The 13332-nt window shown below is 38.4% G+C and overlaps 1 protein-coding gene across 1 annotated transcript in view; it reads left to right on the top strand.

Moving 5' to 3' along the window:
• RRAS2 (RAS related 2) overlaps positions 1–10779 on the top strand; it is an 80636-nt gene extending 69857 nt beyond the window's left edge. Inside the window, exons 5-6 of the mRNA XM_037026720.2 lie at positions 6887–7005; positions 9265–10779. Of these exons, the coding sequence (XP_036882615.1) occupies positions 6887–7005; positions 9265–9352 (207 nt within the window). The 3' untranslated portion in view covers positions 9353–10779. The remainder of the gene's footprint in view (positions 1–6886; positions 7006–9264) is intronic.
• Positions 10780–13332: the final 2553 nt, after the last annotated feature.

The raw sequence follows: 13332 nt of genomic DNA, 5'->3' as shown, positions 1-13332 counted from the left end.
TAGATAGTTCTCCCATATTTTAATTTACTTTTTAATTTTTAGGGCCATTTCCTTTTATTAACTGTTGCCCCGTAGAGCCATTTCTATTGTTGTTCTCAGTCCTTTCTAGTAGTAGAAGAACTTTTACGTGCCACTGGATCTGGGAAAGAATGGCAGAGTAGCTCTGCAGTGAAAAGGGGTTCTCCTCCCTATCTCATGCTAACTTCTACTCCACCTGCACATGCCTTCTGCCCTCATTGTAGAAGCAGGTTTTTCTCAGACCTCGTCATGGTGGTAGCTCCCGTAAAGGAACAGGTGGGAGTCCTGGGGTGGGTGGAGGTCTCCTGTAGGGTAGGTGGTGGCAGATTAGGGAGCATAGGGAAGCATATGCCCAGCACAACTGAACCAGGCGCTGCCACGATTAGCTTGGGGCAAAGGAGTCTGTATGGGTTATTTTTAAGTTGTCTGTATATTTGGTGTGTGGTTTCCATCTGTCTGTAGATATTCAACATACTTGTAGCACCTTGGCTTTGTTTTATAGCACAGGCTTACACAATTTTTCATCTAAGTTTTTTTTCTTTTTATAAAAGTATTAGATTCACAGAGTAAAAACTAAGGTGGTAAGGGAATAACAAATTTCATATTTCTATTATGTTCAAGATAAGCAGCTTGGAGTTAAGATACTCTGTATAGTTCTGTTTTAAACCATGTTGATAGACATAAAACTATGTATATGCTGAAAAGCTCAGATTATATATGTCCAAGGAAGAAAAGCAAGTGGCTGAAACCTGTTGCCTAGTTTTCTGCTCTCTCCTGTACATTCTAGCCTCTGAAGGATAGAGAGAAAGAGAAATGTGTTCCTTCTTGTGCTTCATCTTCTCTTTTCCAGATTCCTTCACACCTGTACTCAGGCATGTCAGCTGCTGTCCCTTTAAAGCCGTGAACACTACCCATATGTAAGCCTTTCATGCTGACTGGAAATCCTGCTCCATTTCCCTAGTCCACCGTCTCTCACTTGTTTGGATGATTATTATTCACAGCACATCCTTCCTCCTCCTCACTCTCAGCTGATGGGAGTGATATTTTCCTACCTCACTGAGGAACTTCTACAGCATTCCCTCTCTAACATGTCCTAACCCAAGTGCACATGTTCTGTCTTCCCCACTTACATGGACTATTCACCTCTCTGCCAGCCTGTCCGGCAGGCTCTAGGTCCCTCCTGTCCCCTTTCCCCAGCTTCTGGGCACCACCCCAGCAGTGGGCCCATTCTGTTTCTCTCCCTCACGGTCGTTCCCGTCAGCAGATGTCATGCTACAGCGGCTCTCATCCTTGAGACCAGAAGTCGCTACAGTAAAAATTTGTTCCGAATGTCACGTTTCTTTGCGTACCTTTTTGCTGCTCCCTTGTTAAACAAAACCCCTTAAAGGCGGTATCTACACTTGTTCTGTCCACCTTCTTTCGTGCTAGTCTTGCTTGAACTGACTGCAGGCCTGCAGTGCCCCCATCAAGGTCACCGTTTGTGCTGCTATCAGTAACATTTGACACAGTTGCTCACACTCTCCTTTTTGAAACACTTTGTTTACTTAGCTCTGGGACATCATTCTTTAGGCCTCCTCCCGCCTCCCTTTGTTGGTTTTTCCTTCTCTCTCTCAGGTGTCTCAGGACTTGTGTACACAGTCTTCAAAGCTCCGGATGTACAAAGACAACCATGTCTGACCTCCTCACCTATGGGGCCTGACTCAGTGCATTTGAAATTGGATGCTTTCCTACAGGTTTCTACCTTTTTAAAGTCACTTGAGAATTAAAGGTGCTGTTCTATAATATCTTGGCACCCTTAACTTGCTCTATCAGCTGAACCTGGAAGGCTACCAGGACCCCATAAAACTCCTTCACCCATTAAGAGATGTTTAGTTTTTGGTCATCCCTTTAGGTTCTTAGTCGGTAAACAGTCTGGCTTGCTGGTAGTTGTTGACCCCGCTCATTCTCTTCTGCCTTTGTCTTAGACACGATACTTTGGACTCTAGTTTCTTGCCTGTTTTCTCTTACATGGCAAATGTCAGTTCCCCATGTACTTTGAATTTGTGAGTCAGCTTTGGGCATTACTACTACTGATTCTGGAGATTCTGAACCCATTAGGGAGGGCTCAGCCAGAAGAGGTTTGCCTGCTTCCTTCTGCTTCTCTATGTCTGTGTACTTGCTTCTTCTAGCCTGTCTGCCTCCCTCCCTCCCTCCCTCCCATATTTACTGAACAGTTGTTCAAGGGACTAATGACAGAACAGTAGAAGAAAAAACAAAGTCACTGAAGTTCACATTAAATAAAAAGAGATCCGTAGAATGTGAATGGTTATTTAGCATTACCATATCCCTGGTCCCTTAGAGATACATTGATTATCATCTTTATCCTGTTGAAGATGTAGGAAAAAAACATAGGTAAATTATTTGCTTGCCCTTGCCAAAATGTAAAAGTCAATAGATATGAGAGCATATTGATTGTGAAATTTTAAAAAAAAGGCAGTGTGTGGGCTTGGACTGTGGACTCCATGGTGTCTCTTATTTCAAGTTCCTTGTCCTTGACTCAGCCCTGTCTAGAAATCAACTATTTTTGCTTTTTTGTTTTACCCTCCTTTTCCTCCCTTGGCTTGCCTTTACTTCAGCCTCCCTGCCTTTCCCCTTGCCCCGTAGGTGCTTAATTGTAGTGCCCACTGTTATTTTGAGAAACGAGCCCATTACATTTATAATAATAAACACTTAAGCGTACCAACTTCTGCTCCTTCTGTCTGTCAGTACCTTGACCATGACATGCCCCTGCAGCCTGACAGGAAAAAACAATCTCCCTCCCCTCAGCAAGGAAGTAACGGCCACCTTCTAGCCTTACCTGTTCGTGCTTTGTCTGTGTCTAAAAGATCTGTAGACTGCTGAGTATTAAGTACCACAAGGGCTTCTCAGTTTTGATTGGTTAGTTTGTTCATGCTTTATCCTCATCACATAGAACACAGACAGGCACTCAAATACTTGCTGATGAATGAATCAGGGCCTCAGCAAATCAAATTGTGATATTAATTTGATGGCTATTTCTACATAGTAGATATTTTCGAAAAACAAATAGACTTTTGTAAAGTTAGCTTACTCGTTAACTTGATATGCCCCTGAGTGAGTGTTGCAAATGATGTGGTCTGTTTCTTTTTTCCCCTGTTTTATTTATTTATTTTTATTAAGGCATCATTGATACACAATCCTAGGAAGTTTTCACATGAGCAACGTTGTGGTTACTACATTCACCCATATTATCAAGTCCCCCTCCCTGCCTCCCCGCCCAACCCCATTACAGTCATTGTCCCTCAGCGTAGTAACATGCTATAGAGTCACTACTTGTCTTCTCTGTGCTACACTGCCTTCCCTGTGTGGTCTATTCCTTTTAAACTCAGTTTGTTTAATAAAATTGCTCTCATCATTCCCATTTTGCTCTTCTCTGTAAATATATAGTACTAGGTAAGTATATATTATTGTGGATTTCTATTGTGCTAATATTTGTTCTTTGATCTGAGTCTCACTGGAGGTTTCCAGACATAGATTGGTGAATTTGTCACATCATATTCACCTTGGTTATTTAAAACAAGACATTTCTGAGTAGCACTCAGACCTACCAAATCAGAATATCTAGGAGGCAAGGCTTAGTATTTCGGAGTTTTTGTAAAATTCTCTTGGTTAGGAAACCTCTAAGGAAATCCTTTGTGCAGCTTTCAGTCTTTTATTTCTTGCTTTACACTGCTGTGGCCTTGTTCCATATGGGTTTTTCTTGTTAATTTTTGTTTGCTTTAATGGTGGTAATGCTATTTCTATTTCTTAGTTAAAATTATGCTACACCAGTGAGCTCAAAAGCAGCTTTATATGTGGGTAGAGATTTCTTGGTCAGAAATGTGTGTATGAACTTTGCTGACTTTGATGCCTGAAAGACAGTGCGTGATGTGAGACCATGCTTTAAAATACCTAAATGGAGTACATAAACCGTCTTAGCATTAGGATCATTTTATCATGTAGACAATTCATTTTTCTTGCTATATATAATGTAAGTCATTTGACGATTCCCTCTTGTTGAATTACATTATGCAGGAGTGGTAGGGCAAGGTATGTTTTTGAAGAATAATTGAGCAGAAAGACACAGCAAAATTCTCAAGGACTCCTTCCCCAAATCAAATTTATGTTAATAAAGTGATTTATTGAGATCTGTCTCAAATATTAATTTTCTTTTTCTATATCATCTTTTCTTTTACTTCAAAGGTGAACTGATTTCATTGGTCATACTCTTTTACTTAACATAGATTCATTCAGTTAATTACCATGCAGTCTTCTAGGTTCTGTGTGTGCAAAGAGAAACACACTTTACTGCCCAGCTACAGAGAACATCACGGTGGGAGAATGAGGAAACAGTCCAAAATTGTAGTGTGTTAAGAGTTTGTTACTTGTCACTATAGAGTGTGATGGGAGCTCGAGGATGCTACTCTGAAACAGCATCGGCACTAAGGGGAAGTTTTATTTGTTTGAGTCTTGAAGTATTAGTAAGAAACGAGAGTATAGAGTTGAGAGATAGAGGATGACATCCCAGAGAAGGAACAGAATTTGTGACAACATGGGGAGTATTTTTATAGGAAGGAATTTACCATGCCAAATATTCTTAAAAATAGGAATTGTCCTTTTCAAATTGATGGCTCTATGAAGCTTTCGTTTCACACTTGGCTTCCATAGTGTTAATTGCTTTGTTTGATTTGATTGATTTATATTTCAAAACCATAGGCCTTATGTTACATATGCTATTTTGAAGAAAAGGTAAACTTAAAAATTACAACTTGGATATACCAATGTTAGGTAGAACCTGCCTGCCACCGTTTTGGAACACAACAGGTATAAACTGTTATAAAGAATGTTAGATGTAAATTCATTAATATAATAGCCATTAATAAACAATGAGCCTGCATTGAGGTTACTGAATTTTGGGAATGGAATATTAATGGAAGAACAAACTACCTGAAAAGATTAAAGGGAACAACACCTTGAGCTCAAACAGGGCCAGGAATAATCCATATTCTAATCAGCCAGAGTGCAAAAACCTCATAATTCTTGGTGTATTGGGTAGTACAGAAGGACTTTTTTCCAGTAGTAAAACGAAATTAGTGCTGGACTAAGTGGTTTTGGTCCTAGATGACAAAAAGGATCAAACGTTCCAAATAACTGTATCCTAGAAGTAAGCTCAATAATATTTATAAGAATAGAAATTATCCAGAACCCAATAGGTAAAAACCCAGTACCTAAACATTCACTCAAAAATTACCAAGCATGTAAAGAACCAAAAAAAATATGGCCCATATTAAGGAGAAAAAAAATGAATAGAAACAGACCTAGAAATGATACAGATGATGGAATTAGTGAACAGAGATATTAAAACAGTTATTATAACTTCCTCCTATGTTTATAAGCTAGAGAAAAGACTGAATTGAATAATAAGTAGGGACATGAAAGATATAAAAAGATAAAAGTCTAATTTCCAGAAATTAAAACTACTGTGTCTGAGAAGAAAAATACACTGGATAGAATTAACAGCAGAAGTAATGGCTGAGTAATTTCTAAATTTGATGAAAACTAGGGAATGCGGAGATGAAGAGACCCCTTGCCTTTTGAGGGTTCGCTCTCCTCCATCCCCTCCTCTTGTCATTTTCTATCCTGGTTTGCTGTATTCCAGCCATTCTAGGCTTCTTTCAGTTCCTGGAACTTGGAAAGCCCATTCCTCCTCTGTGTCCTCACTCATATCATTTCCTTTGTTGGGAATACTTCCTCCTCCCATCCCTGCCTAACTCCATCCTCTCTTTATTAGTTCTTAGCTTAAGTATCACTTCCTCAAGAAAGCTTTCTCTGACCTGCCCGACTGGGTTAGAGACTCTCCTAAACCTTGTACTTTTTCTTCCCATAATTTATCACTGTTGTATTTAATACTTTTTCAGTAATCAGTGACTGGAATCTTGTAGTGTGGCATTATTTCTGTCATAAGTATGTTCTTTTCAGTTTTTCTGCAAAGCGGGGCTTCAGTATGTGTTGAGCTATTAAATCTCTTGGTTTGTCTTTAATAAATCAGCTTGGTTTCTAGCTGAATTAATAAATAGTGCAGTCTGTGGCCAAAGATTAGATGCAGCAGATCTGGTTTTTTTTTTTTTAATTGAAGTATATTGGTGTCAAGTATACAGCAGTTACCCATGTTCTTAAGTCATCATCACAACTAGTGCGGTTACTATATGTCAACACAGGAAGATGTTGAAGAATCATTGGCTATATTCTCCATGCTGTACTACCATCCCCATGACCGCCTTATATTATAATTGAGAATTTTTGTGCCCCTTTATCCCCTCACCCTCTCCACCCACCCACTTAAACCCCTCCCTCATGGTAAACACCAGTTCTTGGTGTCTATGAATCTATTGCTGTTTTGTTCCTTCTGTTTTGCTTTGTTTTTGTATTCCACAAATAAGTGAAATCATATGGTGTTTGTCTCTCTCCACCTAGCTTATTTCACTGAGCATAATGCCCTCTAGATCCATCCATGTTGTTGCAAATGGCAGGATTTCTTTTTTTTTTTAATAGCTGAATAATACTCCATTGTGTGTATGTTCCACATCCTTTTTATCTCTTCATCTACTGAAGGGCACTTTGGTTCCTTCCATATCTTGGCTACTGTAAATAACAAAACAGTAAACATAGGGGTGCATATATCTTTTTGAATCAGGGTTTTTCATTTTCCTCAGGTGAATTCCTAGTAGTGGAATTACTGGGTCATATGATATTTCTATTATTAGTTTTTTGAGGAGCCTGCATACCAGCAGACTTAATTTTTAATACCATACCTCAACTCTTGAAATTTCAGGTAACACAGGAGGAAGGACAGCAGTTAGCACGACAACTTAAGGTGACATACATGGAGGCGTCAGCAAAGATTAGGATGAATGTAGATCAAGCTTTCCATGAACTTGTCCGGGTCGTAAGGTAAGCAGAACACATCCTACTAGTTTGTTATAACTTACTGAATTTGATAGGTAATCACAGTGCACTTTTTGAAATCATAAAATGAGAAAAAAAATTACCATTAAATGTTTTTAGTAAGAAAGAGAAAATCATATGTAGAAGTGGGGTTGATGCATGAGGTGTGTTAAAATTTTAATTAAGTACATATTATAGTCTAGGTATTTCTTACATATAAAACCTAACTTAATTATAGAGAATACATATAGGGATTTTGAAAAGGATTTGTGGTAGTGGTGTGAAGATAGTGAAGAGAGCAGCTAGCATTTCAGTGGTAATCTCTGATATCCGATCTGTTAGATACTGTGCTAAATGCTTTATATGTAGTGTTACATTTATTCCTCACCATAGCCCAATAAGCTAAATACTTCATTTATCTCCAGTTTCAGATGAGGAAACAAGTCCAGAGAGGTTAAGTAACTTGTTCTAAGTTTAGACATATTAAACAGCAGAGCTGGGACTTGAGTCCGTATCTCTGATTCCAGAGCCTGTGCTCTCAGCTTTGCTTCTCTCCCACCCTCTCCCAGGCTGAGAGTAGCCAGGTGTAGAGATTGAGCAGTCCCATGGGTGTGAAGTGTGGTATCTCACACTGCAAAGAGTTTTTTTCCCAGCTGGCCTGGGAGGTCCTTGTGGTTCAGAAAGTGTTCCTGGGTTCCAGGAAGCTTGAGGTGATTTGGAAGCTTGGCTGGAGTGAGTTTGTATGTGAGACAGGTGGAGTTGCTTTTTGGTGTGTGGGGCTTGATGTGATTATTTTGAGTCTTAGTAGCTTGGCCCCTACTTCACCCTTTGCTTTCTAGATGACTGGTTTCTCTGCTAGTTTGTTTGACAGGTATGGGGAGGGGAGTAAGCTTACGTTAGTTGTATATCTAAGGTGAATTGACATCTGGGTTATGGGCTTGTACTTTTAGCCCCTTGCCCTAGGGCATTTCTCTTTGTGGGAGAAAACAAAAGTGTAGATCATAGTTTGTTTTTAGTAGTTTGTTAAAAAAATATAAGTTCCATTATTTCTTAATGAATACAGAGTTAAGGTTTTGCAAGGTGAAAAGAGTTCTGGAGATAATGGTGTTGCTGGTCACATGTTATGCGCATATTGATGCCACTGAACTGTACATTTAAAAATGATTACGGTGGTAAATATTGTTATATATGTATTTTAACACACAACACACAGGCCTTCTTAAAATAATATTGCCTTTTTGAAATATTTTTGTCCTTGGTTTTGATCCTCAGATTCTATTCATATCCATTAATCAATCTGGAGTGAGGAGGGAGTAGAGGAGGCTTTATTTTTTTTAATTAAAGTATCATTAATACACAATCTTATGAAGGTTTCACATGAACAACATTGTGGCTTCAGCATTAACCCATATTATCAAGTCCTCACCCCCCCATTGCAGTCACTGTCTATCAGCATAATAAGATGTTACAGAGTCATTACTTGTCTTAGAGGAGGCTTTTTTTGTGCTGGACACTGTTAGTCATTTAAACGTAACAAGGTGGTCTTAATCTTCATAGTGACAGTGAAAGGTAGGATTATTATTCTCTTATAAAAACCCAGGCTGAGAGGAGTCAACTAACTTGTTTAATACTGACTGTAGCTAATAAGTGGTAGAACAGGGACTGGAACTGCACACCTCATAAGGGTATGTACTCTGGTGAGGGGTGTTTATTTTTTTTTAATTAAGATATCGCTGATACACAATCTTACAAAGGTCACATGAGCAACATTGTGGTTTCAGCATCACCCATATTATCAAGTCCCCCGCCACCCCACTGCAGTCACTGTCCATCAGTGTTGTCAGAGGCTGTAGAGTCACTACTTGTCTTCTCAGTGCTGTACTGCCTTCCCCGTGACCTACCTATATTGTATGTACTAATTATAATGCCCCTTAATCTCCTTCCCCCTTCCTCCCCACCTACCTTTGAGGTGTGTTTATTTTTACATGTACCTTCAAATTGGGAAGGGAATTTAGAGGTTATTGAGCTCACCATCTTATCTGATTCAAGATTTTCCCATTAATAAAACTCAGCTCTGTTTATGCTGGTGTTGAAACTTTTGTACATGCCCCCCCACCCCCACCCCAAGGATTTGCTTTGGTTCCCGAGTTGAAATTTAACATGGAAAAGGATGTGGATGTAAACTAGACTTATCCAAAAATAACCTGCATTTGTAATAATATATTTCCAAGACAGCAATTATATGTGGATTTTTCTATCTTACAGGAAATTTCAAGAGCAGGAATGTCCTCCTTCGCCAGAGCCAACGAGGAAAGAAAAAGATAAGAAAGGCTGCCATTGTGTCATTTTCTAAGAATCCCTTGAGTTTTAGCTACCAACTGCCAGGAAAAGCCCTCCTCTTCTCCTTTTCTCCTTAACAGTTTACATCATGTTGGTACCTTTCTAGCCTTAGACAAATGATCACCATGGTAGCCTTAGACCAAGAAGCTGGCTCATCCATTCTGTGAAGCTAATCCTATGCTCATTTCAGGACAGATTTAAAGGAAACACTAAGGCTGCTTCAGAGATTATCTGATTCCTTGAAAATATGTATCTGTGTACAATATAAATTCTTTTTTAAGGGCTTATTACATTTTAATAGGGATGAATCAGTTTTGGAACCTAAGCTGTTTGCCAAGCTGAAGTCATAGGTTGTGAAATAACTTTTAACTTCTGGAATCATGTTGCCTATTGTTACTCTAAATAGAAACATAGGACTTTTTTTAAAATGTGAATTTTTGCCTATCTCTGAAAATTTTGATGTCAACTTTAGTTAACCTTAAATACACTGAACTGAATCCACAAAAGTGAGATATCTCAGACTTTTACTGATGCTCTAGCCTTTGTTTTCCAGTGGCCAAAATACCAAAATGCCTATTGTATTTATAGATGTGAAAAAGTGCATATAAAGCCTTTATTATTACTCCCACTCTGAAAGATGGTAATATTCCATGTGGCCAAATATTTGGACTCATTCTGGGCTTAGACATTTCAATGTTCTTGGTTTTTAGTTTAACTCTTTTCATAGCCATGTTGAGAGTAAAAATAAATAATTTTTGTCTGTCTTCCTTTTCAAGTATTTCTGGATAAAGGATTCAAATCAAAACTAAAACTGTTTTTGTTTGTAATATAAAATATGGAATTGATCTTTCCAGGGTCAGAGATGATTAATGTTTTTGCTATATACTTTTATACATTATTTTCTTATCAAACTAGTTAACAAGTATTTTTATATGTTTGTAAGCAAATATGCTTTCACAGCATACCTTGTGTATATGTACAGATAAGTATTTAATTCTCACTGTTCACTTTTAACTGACAAAGAAAAAGAAAAGTGAAAACTGCAGAAACTGTGGTAGAAGTTTGCTTGCTGTTCTGGTCCTGGTTGTACCCACCTTTGGCCAGTCACATACCTACTCAAGACATCTTCCCCATAGAGTACAACAGGATGAGAATCTGAAGTCACTTAGATATCCCCGACTAGGTACTGACTGTTATATCAAGTAGTAAGTGTAAGACTTTTAATTGACAATTAGTATAACTGTGGATGGCTTCTGATTTTGTTTTTTAATTCTGTGGATTGTGTTTAAACAATTCAAAAGTACGTTCCTGATTGTGAGATACTAAGTGGTATTGCACAGTTGTCACTTTATTGAATGTGCACAACAGTCCCATGAAGTTTATAAAGCGTGCCCTTGTATAGCTTCAGGTGCTAGAATTAAAACTGATCTGTTATCACAAGATGGTGCTTGATTACTTGTTATTTTGGTGGTTTCCTGAAAGAATGAATGTTGGAGGAAACGTAATATTTGTAGCTCTATGCCTTTCCCAGCAATGGCTTAGGGTTTGAATCTAAGAATGAATCTTGGTTATTTAGCAGGTGAATTTGAAATGAAATGGTTTGGTGTTGTTAGTGATTTCTCGAATCTTTGCCTAAGTCAGTGTTTCTTAAACTTTTTCTATGAAGTGCTTTTGATAGAGAACCCCAACTGTTAAAGGAGAGGGGAGGGTGAATACATGCACATACACTGTCTGAGGATCTGAGGATGCAACCTTGGACAGCTAAAGCATAACACACACATTTATCTGAATGCTAATTAAAATTACTATCTTTGTCCTGTGGCTTTCGATACTGTAGGACTATCACACGTCCTTGTTAGTACTTTCAATTGGTAATGTTTTTCATTTTCATGGGTAACTTAGGAGGCTGTCAACATAAATACCAGATTTAATGGGAAACCTTTCATTTTATTACAAATAGATGATTTGTAGTAAAGCAGGCTGAGGGTAAAATTTTGTTCTCTCAGTTTACAGGCATACCTTGGAGATATTGTGGTTTTGGTTCCAGACCCCCACAAAAAGTGAATGTCACAATAAAGTGAGTTAAGTGAATTTTTTGGTTTCGTAGTGCATGTAAAAGTAATGTTTTCACTACACTGTAGTTTAAGTGTGCAGTAGCATTATCTCTAAAAAGAAAAGTGTATACACCTTTATTAAAAAGACTTCATTGCTAAAAAATGCTATTATCTGAGCTTTCAGCAAGTTATCACTAGTCGAGATCATCATAATAATAATGAGAAGTTTGAAATATTGTGAGAATATTTCAGCAAAGTGATACAAAGACACGTGGAATGAGCAAATGCTGTTGGAAAAAAGGCACTGATACACTCTCGAGGCAGGGTTACTACAAACTTTCAATTTGTAAAAATTGCAGTATCTGTGAAGCACAATAGAACAAGGTATGCCTGTACCTTTTTTCTCTCTGCTTCACTTTGGATAATTTTTTTGTTTTTGCTGCATCGTCAAGTCACCTAACCTTTTCTTCGGCAATTGTTTAATTTGCTGTTAATTCCAACTAATGAATTTTTCATTTCAGACCTTATGTTTTCTTCTTCTGTAGAAGTTCTATTTGGTTCTTTGTTATATTTCTCTCCTTGTGTTCATGTATTTCTCTTTTCTAGCCCCTTTCATCTGAGTTCCCAGAGAATTTAGTCTAAATCCTTATCTGTGTGTGTAATGCATTAACTCCATTTCTATGCATCTAGAATATTCTAGCTGTGTACCATCCTTGGGAGAATAGAGAAAATGGTCCCTCAAATAACTTTCTCTAGTGCTTATTTTCTTATAGATCTATCATTGAGAAGGGCTGCTTTGAATAATGAACATGGTTATAATAGCTATTTTAACATCCTTGTCTACTTGATCATATCATCTCTATAATTTTGGATCTATTTTTGTTGACTGATTTTTCTCTAGTTATGGGTCAAATTTTCCAGCTTTTTTTGCATTTCAAGTTAGTTTTGACTGGATGCTAAACATTTCCTATTTTGTGTTGTTGGGCGCCTGGAATTTGTTGTCTTCATCTGAAGATGGTTGGACTGTGTTCTGGTACTCTGTTAATTCACTTGCAGTTCAGTTCCACTGCTATGGTGTGGTCTTTTGGGGCATTCTACTCAAGCTCAGCAGGACAAGTGAGACCTCTAATTCAGCTGGTAGGAACTCAGATAGCTCCCAGCCTCATGTGAGCTCTGGGGACTGTGCTAGTTGCAGCTCCTGGGTCATTCTTTGCCCTCCTTCTGGAGTTTCACTCTTCCATATGTTTCTCAGTGTCCTGCCTTTGCATACTCCTTGACCCTCTGCATACTTTTGGAGCTCTTTTTCTGTATAGCTATCTCCCCTCTAGACCTTTGTCTTGCAACTTCTATTGCCTCAAACTCCCTTATCTTCAGTGTGTGTTTTTTCAGTTTAGGGAAACACTTATCCCTTGCTTAGAATCCCCCATCCCCTGTGCATCCCCCTCTAGGCACATTCTTACCTTATTTAAGGTAAGGATTACCTCACCTGAAGTTTTACCTTACTTTTTTCTCTTTCATCAGGGATTATGTCCTGTGCTACCTGGTGTATAATGTTTGAGAACAGTTATTTCACATATTTACTTCAGTTTTCTGATTGTCTAAGGTAGGATGGTAAATCTGCTTTCCTCTCCTCCATAATTGGAAGCTGAAGTCTCTCCCATTAGATTTCCATCATACAATCAGAGGGGTCTTGTAGCCAGGCCACTTAATCTATGACTTGAAATCTTTCCTCACAAAGAATGGCCAGTCTCATGGCATGAATAATCCTCGTCTGTGTGGCTATTTTTTTTTTCTTTATAGTTGAGGGTTGGCAAACTGTTTCTGTAAAGGGCCAAATAATAAGTATCATCTTGGGCTCTGTGGGGGGGCTGTATGGTCTCTGTCCCAGCTACTTAGCTCTGCTGTTGTAGCACTGAAGCAGCCATAATAAACAATGTAT

Source organism: Manis javanica, chromosome 11 (genome assembly GCF_040802235.1).
Source record: "Manis javanica isolate MJ-LG chromosome 11, MJ_LKY, whole genome shotgun sequence".
Lineage (NCBI taxonomy): Eukaryota > Metazoa > Chordata > Mammalia > Pholidota > Manidae > Manis > Manis javanica.
Note: the sequence above shows the minus strand (reverse complement) of the source record. Positions and strands in the feature narration are given on the sequence as shown.